Source organism: Embiotoca jacksoni, unplaced genomic scaffold (assembly GCF_022577435.1).
Source record: "Embiotoca jacksoni isolate LCO1_2020_lvr unplaced genomic scaffold, fEmbJac1.0.p SCAF_8, whole genome shotgun sequence".
Classification (NCBI taxonomy): Eukaryota; Metazoa; Chordata; class Actinopteri; family Embiotocidae; genus Embiotoca; species Embiotoca jacksoni.
Window position 1 is genome coordinate 11,860,036 of NW_027185436.1, and position 17,672 is coordinate 11,877,707.

Genomic DNA, 17,672 nt, shown 5'->3' on the forward strand with positions numbered 1-17,672 from the left:
AAAGACAGTTTAAAATGGGAAGCAAATTGCTGCAAGAATATGTAATTGTATTACGGAAGTTGAGTGTTGACTCTGCCAGTATCACATGATTTTTTTAAAATAAATGATTCTCTTGACGCTCTCAGAAGTTCAGCACCCTCATGCGTTAGTATGCATGGGCATCGGCATAAGTATGCATGTAAGTGTTTGTGCATATTTAGTGTGCAAGTTATTTGCAAGCAACATGCCAATGCCGGTGTTTTCTGCATGTACTTAGAAAAAGATGGACTGGCCAGTGAAACAGGACTGACACCATATATTTATGGTAATTATCCCAACTTTGAAAGATAATAAATTAACACTATTTCTTCAAGTTGTTTTTAAAATCTATATCTGAACATGTTATCTTTTTTGTTTCCATGTCAGTTTCAGGGGGGATTAAGTTGATCTCAGCTCTACTGTGAACCTTTTTGATAAATGCTCTAATAACGAAATAATGAAATCCAAGCTTTCTGATGTCACAGAAACTAAATTCAAATTGTACTAAAGAGTTTTAACAAGATGCAATTTCATTACAATGTGCCTCAAAATCATCGATTGAGCCGATTATAGCATCAGCAGGTCAACCAGGGATTAACTTGTTTCACTGAGTTCTGCTAAAAATGAAGCAAAATGAAATTAAACCCACATAAAGCACTGGAGCAAATACAAGCATGTTTATTTGATGATTTTAGAGCAGTTCAAGTGTGTGGGGGGGAATAGAAAAAGACATTTAAACACCACAATATGAAAATTAACACAGGTTAGCAAATAATTTTCGACATTTTACAATAAAATAAAAAGCCAGAGTAACAGTACTGCTACAAAATTTAGAGACTAATTGCTGTTAAAGCATCCCTCAAAGGCCTTCCCTCATTGTATCTTTACAGATTAAATGTATATACAGCAAAGACATTCAAGTTGGTACAAAATAAAAAACAATTAAAAAACATGCTTGATGAAGATGAAAACTGAAGATTCTAATAAAAAAAACAAAAAACATCCAAATTCTGTTCGGAAACAAGGCGATACGATTTTCATTTTTTCTTTGCCAAACTTCGAGGGGAGCTTTTAAGTAAGCTTCTGATCCTAAGGTACGTTCCTGTGGCTTCAGCGACTTCTGTGAATTCAGGTGTATCCTCAAATGGAACGATGCCAGCTGCAAACCTGCTTCGATGAGGAACAGCTGTTACCTTCTCGACAAGCTTAGGGGAAGCACAGTCTCCACTCCCCAGACGAGAGAAATCTACGCAAGGGCTCTGTGGGTTGTCTTCCTGGAATTGGATTTGATCAGGACTCAGAGGGCTGTCATCTTGGGCTTTGACTGGTCCAGGACTCTGAGGGCTGTCATCTTGGGCTTTGACTGGTCCAGGACTCTGAGGGCTGTCATCTCGGGCTTTGAGTGATTCAGGGCTCTGAGGGTTGTTGTCTTGGGCTTTGACTGGTCCAGGAATCTGAGGGTTGTTGTCTTGGGCTTTGACTGAATCAGGGCTCTGAGGCCTGTCGTCCTCAACTTTGATAGAGAAATTCTCTCTAAGCCCTGGTTCCTTTTGATTTTCATTGCTATGGCAAGGTTCTGTAGGTCTAACTGTGTCCATTGCCTCTTCAACCTCATCCATTTCTGTATCAGCATGCACAGGTGTGGACACACTTGGGGAACTGGGCACAGGTGTTCCCAATACAGGTGTCTCGCTGTCGCTATTAGTGGCAGTGTCGGCATTCTGCAGAGCAGCCCAGATCAGCCTCTGCTGCTCTTCCAGTTCCTCCAGTGTCAGTTCATCCTCTTCTCCCTCCATCGTTGTCGTCTCATCCACGACTACCCGGTTTCCCCCTCGCATAGCTGGAGAGCCATTGGTGGGTGTGGGTGGAGGTGTACCTTTTGGAAGAGGTGGGGGAGTGGGTGTAGCAGGAGGAGTGCCCTGTGGTAAAGGAGGGGGTGAACTGAAGCACGGAGAGCCAGGAGGCATTGGTGGTTGGAAGTGGAAGTCACCAGGGCCCTGAGTATGATAAGGTGTTCCCGGATCTGAGGACAGAAATGAAATAAGATCCCGCAGAGATTCAAAAGTGGCACTGTGGCCAAATAAAGACGAAGCTCATTTTCTTGTTACTTTATATCATTCTGCATTTCAGGGACATTTAAGATGCATAACAAAGTGCCTGCTAGAAAAGTGACCAAGAAGAATAGTTACCTGATTCAACATCCATATCTGAGCTCCTGTCTGAGTGTCGATCTGGGCTAGATCTCGTCTTCTTCCTCTGCTGTGGAGATGAGTCAGATTCATGTCGCCTCTTGTTACAGGTGGCACCAGGCTTTTGGCAGGGAATAAATGACGTACAGAGACTATTAAAAGGTTATGACCAAAAGGTGCTGTCATCGCGCATCCCCTCTTTACCACTGCCAGTAAAATGGTAAAGAGTAGAAGTGTAAAAAAGAAATCGCAGAGGACTGAGTACTCAGATTAGTATGGTGATCGACTGTCTAAAATAGCTGTGCAAGTGGGATTATGAAGACTGGACCACCTGGACAGCTGTATAGTAAAGTAGCATCAAAAGTGAGCCGAGTAGAATTTGTGGTTGAAGACGGTAATCAATATCTGGTATGGGATTAAAATGGTTCCACAACAAATAAAGCAGAGTGGTATCATGGAGAATGAGTACTGATCTGATATATAGTTCCCAGGGTGTTTGCAAAAGCGTTGACTAAGGGTGCTCCGATCAATCGGCCACTGATCGTTATCAGTAGATTCTCATTCTAAATAGTTCGATCAACAGTCTCTATAAAGGACGTTCAGATGACGCTAAATTCTTTCTACGCGCAGCTAAAAGGGTTTCACTGGTCTGGCAGTTCTACCGGGTGTCTGAAAAAGTTTTTGTTTTTCTTGTTTGCCCCAATGCACTTAAGCTCCAGATATGTGGGACACTTTCTGACGTCCTGGCCGCTGGACTGATGCAGCACAAAGGTGAAATGAGTGCAGGGCCCTAAACAACAGAGAAAGTACCACGAGCTGTCTCCATGCATGCTATGTATGCTTAATTGTTGGATTAAGATGGCGAACATAGTGGCAGTGACATCAGCAGTCTAATAACCTCACAGATGTATCTCTAACTTTCGGAGCCAGTTATCCAACAAAATGCACAGCTGCTTGTTTTTTTTGGCAGGACGATAAAAGCCACTTTCCATCTCTCATGCAAGGAGCCAAGCCTACCTCTGTGCACTATACACAGGTGAAGATAGCCAGCGACTTCTCAACACAGCAGGGAATATTGTAGAGAAGAACAAGCTGTCAAAGAAGATCAAAGATGCTTACATTTGTCAGAAAGAATCTGACATTGGTGCTCAGGAAATAAGCTTTGAGAGGTATGAATAATATTGATCTCTCTCTCTCTCTCGCTTGCTCTCTCAATAGCCGGTTCCTAATTGTCAAGCATAGGCTGCTATGGTTTAAATCAACTCTCAGAGAGTGGAGTGTTGCACATGCCTGCCAAGAAATGAACAGTTGCCAATTCATGATACTTTCTAATCTCTTCATTGAAATACATAATATACAGTGTTTTAAAAAAAAAAGTTAAATAAATAAATACATAAATAAATAATGCTACACAATAACTAATAGGCCTCAAATAGAACCCGTGATCCATATTATACGATACTGCTTTGAGCAATCGTTATCAGCCCCGAAAACCCTGATCGGAGCACCCTTGACGAGAGATATCCAGAACATTTGGTTAAAACTAGGGAAATGTAGCCACAGTAACAACCGTGGCTTCCATGTTTTGAGAGGTAAACCAAAAACACTTGAGGGTAAATACCATAGGAAAGTTGTTGGACAGGTAGGCTGCATAGTTTTGCTTCATGTGACTGCTCTGCATTGGAATTGAGCCATACAGCGTGAACTCCTGGAGATCAGAAAAAAGAAAGAAAAGGTGTGATATGTGTAATTACTGTGAAAATGTCCTGTTACCAAAACTCACTGAAATATCTGGCATGAAAGACAGTGGACTGCTTTTAGGATGCACGCTCCTTGTGACACAGAATTATAAGTGTAAATTGATTCAATGTTGCAGTATTTGCATAAATAAATTATTTTAATTTTGGGATAATATTAATTGAACTGAAACATACCACCTCACTTGTGATACATTCAAATGGAGCATTTGGAAAAAAATTACGATGTGGGACTCACATCTTTCATTGTGTGCGGTGCAGCTACGTTAAAGCCTGGAAAATCCACCAGCTTGGAAACATCATAAGAAATGTTTTGGGAAGTGCTGTTGTCTGTTGCACTGCCATCATTTGACACTGTAAAAGAGAAAATAAATCTCACTCAAACATCTGAGCATTTCAAAATGTTTTCCATTAGTTTGCTAAAATGAAAAAAAGAAAAGAAAAAAAAAAAAAAAAAAAAAATCAGTAAGGCCTAATGGTTTTCAGTTTTATTTAAAAATAAACAAACAAATAAAACATACCATTGCCGTCATACAGCAATAAGCCGGAGTTTTCCATCTCTGCCTCTTTGAGCCAACCTGGTGGGTAGCCTAGCTGTCTCATGCGATAAATCAGAGGAGGGAGGGTGTTGCCGTTGATTCCCAGTGCTGCCAACAGCTCCTCACTGTTCAAAAGCACAACACAGTTAAACTCACTGAAGGAACAAGATTTACTGTAACTTGTTACACTTACATATTGCATGAGATAAAATTATGTTTCCTTCTGTTAATAAAAATCCTGCCTCATGACTCCAGGCTTGTATTTAGAAAAGCGCTCCTCCACTTCATCAGCATGGTATCGTTGGTTACTCTGCATGGCTTGGTTGCTGTTTTGGTTAAACTCCTTCCTTCTCTCATTAATTGCAGCCATATCTTTAGGCTAAAAAAGTAACAATGCATAAATGTTGTGGCCCTTTGTAAGCTTTAAATTTGAGTTCATGCCATAGAAATTAATCATTAAATGTACCTTGGGACAGTCTCTCATCTGATGACTGCTGGAACCACAGTTGAAGCACATAGACTTGGGTCTACAGGGAACAGTCCAGTGATAGGGTCATTATATAGTAATATGCAACACAGCAAATACACAGATCAAGTTATAAACAAAAGACAGAAATAAACAAAGCTTTCAGTCGTACCTTTTGTCTTTCATTTCTATTTCTTGTCCATCAGTTCCAATGACTTGATTGAAAACTTGGTGATAGCTTTGGGACAGTTTAGGAAGTAGAAAACTTCTATCTTAAACTCTTTAATGCGAGTCAAACTCAATTGCTGCCCCATTTTAACATACATCTGAAAATCAATATATTTTTGCTGAAAGAAATTCTTCTCCTTTGATAAATGAATGTGCAGAGAACCAAAGACATGACAAAATACACCGATCCATTGGGACTAAATGTTCGAGAAAGTGTCAATTTATCCATTTTAAAGATACGTTGGAATGTCCCATCCATCTGTTAGCTGGGGGTTTTCATTCACAAGAGGCTGTCCAAGCTTATCAACACTAAAACTAGTGAAATACTGGACACTTCCAACCACCTAAGACAAAAAAATTAAATAAAAATAAGTTGTTATTTTAGTTAAAACGTACCATTTTCTTTTTAACGTGAAAATAAATTGTGCAACCAACTGAGTAACAACTGCAAATACTCACTTTAAAGGCTTCTGTTGTTGTTGTTGTTCTCACACTGCTGGAAGAAATCGTCTGTGGAGCTTCATCCATAGCAAAAGCGGAAGTCTTCATAAAGGGTAGAGTGGGATAGAGAGGGTTGTGTTCAGTCACAGCAATATTGATGTTAATCACAACAACATACATTACGAGTAAATACCTGTGGTTTCATGTGAAAGGACGATTTCTTCTTTTCATTGCCTGGTTTGTGGTGCTTCAAAATCACATTGCAGATGCAGTCTTCAATTTCTTGACGACACTGCCTAGCAGGTAGATGCCAGTTATTGGTTTGTTTTTTTAATTCAGCCTCATTGTTTACGATACAAGTTCGGCAGTGAGGGACACACACATCAAAGTAATTCATACGCTGTGCCTAATTAGTCACAATATAATACAATATTTACATACATTACACAATGTATGTTATATTTAAAACGTGTGTCGTCAAAATGTTGTCGCGCCGACATTAGCGTGGTTAAAGATAGGTTTACCATTTTGTCTCGAGCATGTTTTGCGTAGATAAGCCGACTCAAACAGTAAGAAAAGACCATTTACTTTGACACGATGTTGTTTGTAAAAAGGATCTGCAGAAGTGGTCCGTCGATGTTGACATCTTCAACTGTGATGCCGCTGTAAAAGTGGAGAGGAGTTTAGCGTTGCAGACTGCGACAACACTTTCGTTGCGATTTGTATTAAGCATGACAAGTTTACAGCTAATTACCTCGGTCGTGTCAGGATGTTCAGTTTCCTTTGTAGGACTTTATGTGGTCTGTGAGTTAAGAAAGCAGACAGAAATACTACCCCACACAAAAATAAATAAAAGTCATTAGCAGGAGGCTCACAGTGCTAAGCTACATGTACAGAGCTAGCTCATACTGACGGAAGGATATTCTCCTCAGCGAGTCTCTGAATGTGGTCGTCGCACTCCTCCAGCTTGCTCCGGAGCTCGCTCGTCTCCTCCTGGTCTTCCTCATCATCTGTGAAGCGAATGTGCGACGGGACCGGCGGTGTAGAGTCATCAAGCTGCTGAAAGAGCTCGCTGTCCCCGAAATCAACTCCAGCCATTTTTAATTCAGCTCTGCGGCGCAGGATGGGAGTTCAGAGGTCAAAGTAGCTGCTCTTCGCCCTTATTGGCCCTTCTTCTGTCACATGATGGGTAGACGTCATCACTGTTTTTCCAGCCCATAATATTTTCTTACAGGTTACATACTTCACACAAGAAGAGAATGAAGTCTTGCAGCTTTAATCTGCTGTTTATGTATAAATCATAATGCAGAACAACACAAAGGACAACATTTTGTCTGAATCTACATTATGGTCGTTTGATAAGCAGTGTTAGAAATCTTAATTTTGAAATGTGACTTAAACAATTGTTTTAAATTGGGCAAGAAATCTGAAAAGTCCTACAAAATAAATGTATCCAAGGCTTTGTAAACCCCTCAACAGGACTAAATACTAACATTGTCAAACTTTTATTAAAAGTTATTCAATGTAACTTGAATTAAGATTGAAATTAAAATTTGAAATTTGAATTCTAAAGCACAACCAACAAAACAAAACAAATCACAAATATCTAGATCATCACTGAATGCAGTAAAGGGAAAATATTTCCACAACCTCAAACTCAAGTCTATATTTCGTTCAACTCCATGCTGACTGATGAAGGAACTATCAACGGTACTGTTCACAGTTAACTCCTTATATATCTATCTCTTTGTCTTAAATAATGATATGCCCAAAAGCCAGGTTGACGAGAGCAATGTACATTTATTCAATAGACAGACGAGAGGCTGTGGGAATTAAAACAAAAGAACTAATTAAAAAACGAGGCTAAAAATTTAGGCACTTAGTGCCAAATGAATGGAGCCTGTCAAGACAGACAGAAGACCTTCCTGCATGTCCAACGGATGTAAAGCAACAGAATGAACATTATAGTCTAAACAAAATATTTTTTACCTTGAAGAATATATTTGGATGTAACCCCCTTTGTAATCATCAACATTTTGAATAGGAATTGTCATTTAATTAAATATTTTCTCTCAGCAACTATAACATGTTGCAATTACATATATATATATTTTTTTTTTAAATATAATCATAATAATAATAATAATAATAACTCCGTTACATGTGACTAGTACCTCAACACTGTTGATAAGGTTACATTTCAAAAGGCTTTATATCACAGTGAGCAATGTTGAATAAATAAGTATAATGCTCAGGTCACGTGCCCTCTTTTTCTCACATACACAGCAGCTTCTTTGTCCTGTCAGACATCGCTGAGGGTTTAAAACCCCCTGTGCGCTAGGTGGAGGCACTTTGTTGCAGGCAGACGTTTTTCGTTTACAGGCACTGTCCTGGTAAAACGTCCATTTTTTAAAAATTTTTTTAGACACAACACTGACTGAGTGGGAAGTTTCGATTTCTTCCAACGATGTCAAGTGGCTCAACTTTCCACTTAACTTTACCGCAGTGGCAGGGAGGTTTACGGAAAATTCGCTTTATTTACTTGGTGAATGTGACATCGTTCAGGCTGACAGAGAGCCCCAACAAGGTGAGTTACTTAAAGGTACAGTATGCACGATTTTTAGTTGAAAAACATTCAAAAATTAACTAACATTATCAACAAAATATGACCAAATTATAATTTTGACGTCAGGTCCAAGACGCCTATACACTGTATTGCAAAGATATCCATTGAAGTTTGTACGCTAAAAACTGCTGGCCCTGTCTGCTCCATCCTGTATTACAACTTTGCACTTTAAAAGGCTACAGTGAGTCACTATAGCGTCTCGTCTACCCTCAGCCCAACATTAGAACAATAAAAAAACCTCATACTCTAAGGCCCAATCTCAATGTCCACCCTAAACCCTAAACAGCTGTTGTGTTTGAGGGCTATGATGGTTTAAAAGGCAAAATGGGACAGTCTATCGTGACATCACACCCTGCTTGCATCACCATTGGAAAAATTAAAAAAAGACACACCTCCAAAAAAACAAAAGATTCAATAAATGATAAATATTATTGTCAGAATCAATGTAATTGAAGGCCGAGATGACTGATGCTGTTTTCCAAATGACATACTTCCCTAAGTACACTAACAAATAGTGCACTTTCATGTTACTTGTGTAGTGCAGGAGTTTTGACAGGGTACTGTTGTTTCAAATTCCAGTGCCATTCTGCACTGACTGGAAATGACATCAGCATGTGAATACATCACTTGCCAAAATATTTCCAGCTTTAATTATTTTACGCAGAAATGAACGTGTTTTCGTGCCCTGCTTTACACACTCAATAAACTGATGGCTTCTGTCTCGCAGCAGTAGTGAAAAAGAAACACTTCTGTGTGGTGTTCAGGAACAGCGGCAGCTTCTTCAGCTGATGCCTTCATATGAAATTTTTTTTAATGTCAGCGGTCCCGCCCTTTCCTCTACGTAGCCAAGATGGTGGCAATAGAGTGAAAAGTGTGCAGCGTTTCACACTTCTTTTTTGGACCATTTTGAGTGCATCTTCCTGGTACCTGTAGTGCACTGCATGTTTCTGTACTTGACAGTGGGAACACCCTTATGCACTCAAAATAGTGAGTGTTAGTATGCAAGTATGCCATTTGAAACACAACATGAGACTCCTGGTAAAATAGATCAAACAAGATTTTACATTGACTTTCTTTTCCACAGCTGGAGACAGCTCTTGGTAAGTAAAGGTGTTTTTACTCTTATAGCATCCACGAAGATGGTAGATTTGTTTTTATAAGCACATTTTCCAGAACCACTTCAACCGCTGGACATTACCAGTATGAATCTGTCAGTAACATTCCTTTTAATAAACGGTTAAGCCAACCAAAAAAAAAAAGGTAGAATAATTGTTTTGTTTTTTGTTTTGAGTCATACGTTGACTAACACAATACTAAAAGGTTCTTTTTATGCATTGTGATCTACATGAATGCCATTTACACAAATAGCAACATAGCATGAGTATCTTTTTTTTTTTAAACAAGTCAATTTGCCAATTTATCAACATATTATTGTCGGACTTAACAGGAAGGTGGCTCCTTATGCGCTGTATGTTTCAGGGTCCAGTGATTCCCCTCTATTTGGGAGCTGATCTCCTCTCCAACACTGACATCCGTATAGAAAACCATCCCAGATACCACGCCAAGTTTGCCAAGAAAGGACTTGCCACGAAAATAAATTTTTCCTCAGGTAAAATGTAGAGAAACTATTTTAAAATACTCATTACACTAAAGATAAGAGACTGAGCATAGTTTCCACCAGTGCACCCATACATACACAAACACTGACTGAATTGTCCTTTTTCCTGGTTTGCTGCAGCATTCAGGTTCCATGGTTTGAAGGTACCTGCTTCAAATAACAGTCTGTGGTTCTACAGCGTTCAAGGACTTTTTCGAGTAGCCTTTGAAATGTACAGTAAGGAAGAGCAGCTTTCAATTCTGGAGAACTTCCAAGTACGTACACATTATGTATGTCTTTGCATGATCCAGTACAATTGCTGTTACTGCTGTTTTTTTTTTTTTTAATGTTATTTCCTTTCCTCTGTAGGATGTTTGGAAACAACACATACACGACTGCCCTCTGAAAATGAGTCACAGCCTCAGTGTGCAGCTCGACTTTTCAGTGTCCCTCAGCGTATGTAAAGCACAATCAAGGAGTGAGTTGTCACAACCTCATTATTGCCAGGTCGACGAGGGATTGTCAGGCGTATGTGGCAGCGACACAGCTAATACATCAGCCGATCACGATTATTGTTCTTTCCCCAAGCAGAGCTTGCAAACTGAGAAAAGCCAACTAGTTGTATCCACAGTGAGACAAAAATTGCACAGCTTGGATGAGCAACTTGCCTCTGAACCTCAAAGCAGCACAGAACAACTGGAGACCGTCTTGCTGCTTTTGGAGAACATTGATCGGTACATAAATGGAACTCTGGAAGAAAAGGATGCAGCTGAAACTGTTTTAGCTCTGCTGAAGGCCAAAGACTGGGTTTCTGTGTATTCAAGCTCCCTGCTTAGTTGTATTGGACGTTGGCTCGGCCAGCAGTTTCATGCAGCCAACAGCAGCATTAGCCAGAGAGTGGAGGGCTTTAAAGTTCAGCATATTGAGCGAATTAGTGACTTGCCTCCTGCTGAGGAACTGGCCACAGAGCTATTCCCTGAAGCCATGCAAACACTGCTGCTTCACTGGATGGGCTTAAGTGAGGAGTCCACCCTGGAAAAGAGACACAGCGAATACCCAATCCTGCTTCTTATTCTGGAGTTTGCCAACCACAACCTCATCACTGGTGTAGCTCATGTGCTGTACTCAAGTCTTATATGCAAATAAAATTGGATTTCAACCGAGGTACCGACAGTAGACATCCTGCATTTTGATTCTACAACTTCCAGTACTCTAATAAAAATTTTGTAACGTCTCCTTTGGCTGGCCTTTTTTTTGTTTTTGTTTTTTGCTACACATACTAGTTCTATTAGGTTTAGGGCTGAATGACAAATATGATCAACTATAAGGCATTTGGCCCACTTAATGCCATAAATCTTAAAATCCAGTAGATGGCAATAAAGTTCAATAGTGACAAAAAAAATAGGCTTTTCTGAAAATACAATTACTCATTACAGTCCACATTCACAGGTACCAGTAATCCTTTGAGATGCATATGTACTTTGCTCAAATTTGACACTGCAAGCAGGCATTGTGGAGTACTAGAGGTGTACGGGCAAAGAAATTCAGCCCTTAACTTATCTGATGGGACCGGATTGTTGGGGTGAGCTCTACCATCATCCAGAATGATGGATATAAAAATGTAAAAATATTTTGTTGTTATTATTTGAAGAATTTGTTCTGGTACACCAAAGGGCCAGTTTTGTGGAGCAGTCGAGTATAGTGGTTAATAGGGGAGAACCAGAACAAGTACAATTGTAACATCACAACAGTAAATGTATTCAGACACACAGTGGTTCCAATCGCAAATTTGCATAATATTTATACATTTGCCTTGACGAAGGTCTGCGCTTTCCGAGGGCTCTTTTAGTTTATGATATTGATATTAGTAATATAATTTTATGTGATATTCAGGATGTTAATGTTAAGTGATGTAAACTCCCAGTCCTGGCAGCAACACTAACTTCATTTGAAGCAATATGTTACACAGATATTACATAAAACAAAAATTAAGATGTGATATATGAAAAGCCTTTTTCAACACAAAACTAATTTATTTCAATAACAGCCCATCTCCGCCCATGGCAATGCAGAAGACAATAAGTATTACAACCCATGGTTTTTTTTTCCTCAATCAGGAGAATTGAAACTACGGGATTCTTATAATGCTACATTGACTTCAAATGCCTTTTGCTAAGTTGGTGTAAACAGTGTTCATTTGAAACACATTATATTCGGTTTATCACATATCAATATATATTTGAGTTTAAAAAAAAAACTACCACATTGTTCAGAACAAATATCTAATTTTATCCTGCATCAACCAGTCAAAATGATGCTTCCTTTTCCAAAGATGTACAGATTAATAAACACTGAGACAAACTCAGCATTTGGCTATTTACATTATAATGATCCAATATGCGAGACCTTTGTCTATAAATAAATTACAGATTCAGAGCAACATCCATGCAAGCTTGAGGGCTAGCGATGAATTGGTAGTCCTATATGATCAGATGAGTGGCGATGACAGCCAGGGTTTGGCATTACATAGAATCCATTCCACGTGAGAATGAGGAGGAAAAGCCGAGGCCCATTCCCCTCTGGGTGTGCGTCTGAGACCGAGCCATCTCATACTGAACATCAAGGTTCCTGAACATCTCCTCCTGCTTCTGAAGAGTCTTCAAGCCTTCATCATTAAGCGGTTTGGAAACTTCTGCTTCATCTTCTCCCTGCAGAGACAAAAAAAGAATAATCTCAATTTAACTTAAATTATAGCTTGTAAAGCTCAAAGTAAAATAACAATTTTAGCCCACTTACTTTAATACCCATTAGTTTACGGAATTTAACATTTTGGTCCTTGTTTCCAAAGTTGAGCTTCTCCCACAACTCAGCTGTCTGTGACTTGTCCTTGAAAAATAAAAACAAACCCGAAATGAAGTATTATGTAATGATTAATGAACACTGTACATCAAAACATCCTTTCCTTGTTTAGACAACCTGAGGAAGAAAAGCTGGGCATGAACTGCACTATGTCATCAATAAGAATTAATAACATAATCAAATCTTACTCCATCCTTCTTTCCCTGCCACAGCATTTTCCTTTTTTTCTCCTGGTCTGCAAACTTCATGGGGTTTACAGCGGACGGGTTATAGTAGCTGGGCACAGCAATACCGGTCTCTGCCAGGGTTTTTGCTTGAAGGGCTGCCATCTGCGCTGCCATGGCAATCTGAGGCGTGACCTGCGTCCCAGAGGCCAGGAGGGCTGCCACATTAAGAGCAGGGTTTGAGACAGCTGCTGCAGCAGCAGCAGCAATAGGGGCAGCCACTGCAAACAAAACACAGACCAGCATATGTTACTGAATCGTGACGCAGTGATCAAGGTTTTAAAACTGTGCATAATAAGCGCCTCTCACCTGCAGCTATTTCTTGCTGTTGCTGCTGCTGTTTCTCAAACATTTCCTTCTCCTTCTGCTCCTGTAGTTTCTTCGCTCTCTCTAGCCTGGAAAGAAAAAGAGGAAAGATCAGTTTGCTCAACTGGAAAAGTGGACAGTAAATGGAAGGTAATGTGAAACAAAGTTCACTCGGGAAGCTCAAACCCTGAATGTTAAAAAGACACTTAGGACACGAGTGCATACCAGCAATCATTCATTTTTGTATTTTCCAGCTCGGCCCGCCGGATGACTTTGCTAAGTGTGAAAATTACAGAAAGACATAAATTGCATTTCCATGAGAATATGGAGGTTTATGAGTATAAACATTTTGTAATTTTTTTTAATCGATCCAGTAATTGGGTTGATGCCGGATCCGGCCCACGGGCCGTATGTTTGACACCCCTGATCTACAGTGTAAATGTCCTGTAAGATGGCGCCTCACCTTCTGGCCAGGGCCTCCTGTGCATCCATGGCTGTGTTTCGGCCTCGGAACGCGGGTGGATTAACAGACCTGCTTCGACTCTTTCGCCGTACTTTTTCACCCTTTTTCTTTCGTTCCCTGGAGAAACAACCAAAGTAATTCAATAAGAATGCTGTTATTAACATGTAAAATGGAGGGCAAAAGTTCACCTCATCACCACAAGAGCTGCTCTTGATAAGCCTACCTGCTCTTACTGCGACTTCTACTGTGGTGACGGTGTTTGGTCCTTGAACCCGAGCGAGACCTGGCCTTCTTCTTCTTGTCCCGGCTGCGGGACTGTGATCGCCGTTTGTCCCTGCTTCTGCTGTGGTGCCGCCTGAAAGGGATGAGATGCATCAACGTGAACCCAAGACGTTACTGACATGAATCAAATGCTCCCATAATTTCATCATTGAGAAATATTTAGAAAAGATGATCTACTTAACTTGGTACCATTATGTTTTTTGTATGAAATGAACAAAAATTGTTGTAAGTATCTTGTATAGGCAAAGAATCATCAAGACCAACTCAGCAATTAATTCAGAAACTACATCAGATCGTTAATAACAATAACTTTTTCCCTTTGCCATTTAACATGTTAGAGGGCCTGCTGAACATATTTCTTTATTGATCACACTAACCTCTCTTTGGAGTGTGACCTGGACAAGCTCCGGCCCTTCGAGGACTTCCTGTCTTTGCGCCTGGATCGCTCCTCTCCGTTCTCTGCTGAAAGTCTCTCCGGATCTAGCTGCTCATCTGTTTTTCTGTGTGATTTTGATGGCTTCTCGCAGTCCTTCTTTCGTGCCTGTTTTAAGAAGAAGTTGTCTCTTTCAGGAAAATAGTGCAACAAAAAGAGTTAGTACCATGGCTTATAGCAGAAAGTATGAAATAAATTTGACAAGTTAAAAAAAACCTTGTCATTTCAAACCCATTTCCAAAACATTTACAGAATATAATTCTCAAGAGTTTGTGTGGGCAATTCTGTGTATGGAGTACATTGGCTGCACTAATTTCAGTTTTGTCGTAGGAATTAAACCAGTATGTTTGGAACCTCTCACAAAATTATAGTTTGCATGCAAACCTTATGATGTGATTCTCAAGAGAAAAAAAACTTTAATGTGGTTTAGCAGCTTAGCAGCAACAATTCAGTGCAACCTGCTTTGAATTTGTACCCACTGAGAGGTTGAAGTAGGGATGGGCATCCAACTTACTTTTTACAGCTTCACAAGAGATTCTGTTTGGATTCATTTCAAAATTAATTCGGTTAATTATGCCCATCCCTAGCTGCAAGTTAATTCCAATTTTTCCAACTAACAATGTGAGACAAATAGGAGTTTGAATGGCAGATAGTTACCTGTCCCAGTAGTAGGCATATTATTTTGCTATGTCAGCAGGGTCTTCTGTTCAGTCTCTTCGTGCATTAGCACGCTGAGTATGATTTATTGTAGAAATGTTATCATGTGATCTACACACAGGATTTAACAAAAAATAAAAGGAAAAAAAACTACTCTTCACCATTTCATATGGTTACAAATAATGACATATCCAAGGACCTAAGCTTCCTTTGAGACATGTGAGCATAAGGAGGGCAAAAAAGGACCCATTCCATGTGAGTTAGCCCATGGCCATCTATTTCTTCTGAACTTTGGCTATTCTAACATGTTTAACCTAATAAAACATACTCACCTCGACCTCAAACTAACAAGGAACATAACCTATGGTCTTCAAAATCACATTTAATGTGTTTCTAAACAGATAAATAAATGTATTATTTACCTCTTTGCTCCTGCTGCGACTTCGTCTGTGTTTTCTGTCACCTGAAAATGGCAGACAGCAGAGTTTAAATTTGTCTGAAGGAGTGACGTTGAGAAGACCACATTTGGACAAATATACAAGAAAGCTACTTTATATTCAGGAAGAGGGAGGAATTACCTCTTTGCAGAGTACACATTAAAACTGCCCTTTAAAAAACAGCAGAAATTAGACTTTGCTCAATAATTGTGGGTATATGTTAGCATACTGTAACACGTTAACATAACTATGTGTGGAAGAAAAGAGGCTAAAATCTGTGGGCAACTCTGTTCTTGCCATGCTCTCAACTGATACATGTATGTACACGAAGAATAAATTTCCCACCATGGTCCTTTTTCAGTGTTGTCTGGTTACCGTAACTTAATACTAACGTTTTCGGTCCCTGGAGCGTGACCTTGACCGAGAATGGTGGTGTTTGGCGCTTCTGGGAGATCGCGATGAGTCCATACTGTGTTTTTTTCTGTGATGAACTGGGGAGTCTGTTCTGGTCAAGTCGACAGAGTCGTTGTCACTCGCCTGAAACAAATCACATCAGCAGCAGGTCAGCGTGGTGCAGTATGCTCAAGTACTGATGATTTCCTTGTTGTACAAACTCCCACAGGTAGTGTGAACTATCTTCTTAAAATTAGTTTGTGGCAATTTGGAACAAGATGAAAATAAAAACAGATAATATAAAGCATACTAAAATATAATGATAATTAGGGGGTGCACATGAGTCAATTAATTGATCGAGAGACAGATAATTTGCAACTAATTTCATAATCAATTCATTGTTTTGTGTAATTTTTTTTAATGAAAAAATATTCCAGCTTCTTAAATGTGAATTGGTTGGTACAAAACCAGCCATTTTTGGCAGCACTTGGGCTCTGGAGAACAATGGTGGACATCATTTCACCATTTCCTGAACATTTTACAGATCAAACAGCTAATAGATTGATCGAGAAAATCATCAACAGATTAATTGGTAATGATAGCAATAGTTACTTGCAGCCCTACTGATCATTTCAGTTTGGTTCAGCCCGAGCAAATACAAGGCTATCTGCTGGGGAACCCAAACACTAAAGTGTCCTACTCATTTCAATAAAACAAATTTATGTAAAAGTTTTTTTCTAGTACATTAAAACAAAAACAAAAACACTTCCTTTTGCAGTCTGTTTAATATCAATTGTCAGTTCAGAGAATTTAATTAATCGGTAAATTCAAGAAATCAGTTTTTAGTAAGGGCAGGTCTTCATAGGCACGTCATGTATTTCTGTAATAAAGCCTATTTATTATTGCACAGTTCAATGGACACAAACTATTTCCACGTTACTCAGCAGTGTTCACAGGACTGTGCAAAAATCACGATTTTCAACCCTTCGTGATAATTTGGGCCCGGCGGACAATAACACCGTTTTAAAAACACGCTCAACCTCAGCTCATAACACCATCACCGTGTCACGTGTATCACCACCGAGCCGTCGTTACAATTGCAACAGGATGGAAGAATTCTGATCATCTCGATAGGATGTTGGATTATTTGTAAAAAAAAAAAATAAAAAATAAAAAAAAAAATCAGTAAATATCCACAGGACGTTGTGGCTACATTGATAGCCACATGTTAGCATCGGTAAACAGGAAACCTTTACCGAGAGCTAGGTCGCTAAGCTAACGACGGCTAACCGCCATCTTTTAAGAAAAATGATTTCTGAGTAGAATCGTAGATTTACTCTAATACTATAAACGGGTCGCTGCATTCATACGTGTTTGATCGTGGTTGTACGGTGGTACTTACCGACATAATCCAGAAGCACTTTATAAATACGTAACAGAGTTTTTTTTTGTTTTGCTGTGTGTGCTAACGACGACAGAGATGAAGCTAACTGCTTTGGCCGTTGTCTTGCTCAGCTCATTCCAGAGATCTGACCCGGGTTGCCAGGTTCGACCGCGATAATCCCCCACATGTAGTCAAAGCGAAGAAGAACAGTTGTTAAAAAACAAAACGAACCAAATACAAAGTTTAAAGTTACAAAGTCAATTCAATGATATTTTTAATGACTTCCGAGTAACAGGGGGTATTTAAATTTAGCTTGGGGTTTACAGTGAGGATGAAGAAGAGTTTTGCAATCTTGATCAAATAAAAGAAGAAA

General features: G+C 39.5%; 3 protein-coding genes across 3 annotated transcripts; 1 reads left to right on the top strand and 2 right to left on the bottom strand.

Annotated features, from left to right (window-relative positions):
• Positions 1-680: 680 nt before the first annotated feature.
• On the bottom strand, positions 681-6,742 carry zcchc8 (zinc finger, CCHC domain containing 8). Its single transcript, XM_069138722.1, has 14 exons — positions 6,559-6,742; positions 6,393-6,432; positions 6,227-6,301; positions 5,832-5,934; positions 5,657-5,740; positions 5,438-5,541; positions 5,142-5,207; positions 4,970-5,030; positions 4,746-4,882; positions 4,486-4,628; positions 4,203-4,318; positions 3,829-3,915; positions 2,208-2,328; positions 681-2,041 (listed from the first exon to the last, which is right to left on the bottom strand). The coding sequence occupies exons 1-14, from the start codon at positions 6,734-6,736 to the stop codon at positions 1,056-1,058; spliced, it is 2,301 nt and encodes a 766-aa protein (XP_068994823.1). The 5' UTR covers positions 6,737-6,742; the 3' UTR covers positions 681-1,055.
• A 1,243-nt stretch (positions 6,743-7,985) lies between these two features.
• On the top strand, positions 7,986-11,089 carry LOC138215979 (uncharacterized). The gene is made up of 4 exons (XM_069178520.1): positions 7,986-8,225; positions 9,744-9,873; positions 10,003-10,136; positions 10,231-11,089. Exons 1-4 carry the CDS (start codon positions 8,106-8,108, stop codon positions 11,005-11,007), a joined length of 1,161 nt encoding a protein of 386 aa, XP_069034621.1. The 5' UTR covers positions 7,986-8,105; the 3' UTR covers positions 11,008-11,089.
• Positions 11,090-11,873: 784 nt separating this feature from the next.
• Positions 11,874-17,446, bottom strand: rsrc2 (arginine/serine-rich coiled-coil 2). The gene is made up of 10 exons (XM_069138605.1): positions 17,318-17,446; positions 15,915-16,059; positions 15,508-15,548; positions 14,373-14,536; positions 13,937-14,068; positions 13,714-13,830; positions 13,254-13,339; positions 12,909-13,165; positions 12,658-12,747; positions 11,874-12,569 (listed from the first exon to the last, which is right to left on the bottom strand). The coding sequence occupies exons 1-10, from the start codon at positions 17,321-17,323 to the stop codon at positions 12,384-12,386; spliced, it is 1,224 nt and encodes a 407-aa protein (XP_068994706.1). The 5' UTR covers positions 17,324-17,446; the 3' UTR covers positions 11,874-12,383.
• Between the last annotated feature and the right edge of the window lie 226 nt (positions 17,447-17,672).

What these genes read in the sequence shown, in the direction of transcription:
- rsrc2 (XM_069138605.1), bottom strand. An exon ending in GTCGCAGCAGGAGCAAAGAG is followed by an intron (nt 14,537 to 15,507) that starts GTAAATAATACA and finishes TTCTTAAAACAG; the next exon opens with GCACGAAAGAAGGACTGCGA. An exon ending in ACAGCAAGAAATAGCTGCAG is followed by an intron (nt 13,166 to 13,253) that starts GTGAGAGGCGCT and finishes TTTTGTTTGCAG; the next exon opens with TGGCTGCCCCTATTGCTGCT.
- zcchc8 (XM_069138722.1), bottom strand. Translation starts at nt 6,736, where the DNA reads ATGGCTGGAGTTGATTTCGGGGACAGCGAGCTCTTTCAGCAGCTTGAT. An exon ending in AACATCCTGACACGACCGAG is followed by an intron (nt 6,302 to 6,392) that starts GTAATTAGCTGT and finishes CCACTTTTACAG; the next exon opens with CGGCATCACAGTTGAAGATG. An exon ending in GATGGATGGGACATTCCAAC is followed by an intron (nt 5,208 to 5,437) that starts GTATCTTTAAAA and finishes ACTGTCCCAAAG; the next exon opens with CTATCACCAAGTTTTCAATC.
- LOC138215979 (XM_069178520.1), top strand. Translation starts at nt 8,106, where the DNA reads ATGTCAAGTGGCTCAACTTTCCACTTAACTTTACCGCAGTGGCAGGGA. An exon ending in TGACAGAGAGCCCCAACAAG is followed by an intron (nt 8,226 to 9,743) that starts GTGAGTTACTTA and finishes TGTATGTTTCAG; the next exon opens with GGTCCAGTGATTCCCCTCTA. An exon ending in GAAAATAAATTTTTCCTCAG is followed by an intron (nt 9,874 to 10,002) that starts GTAAAATGTAGA and finishes GGTTTGCTGCAG; the next exon opens with CATTCAGGTTCCATGGTTTG.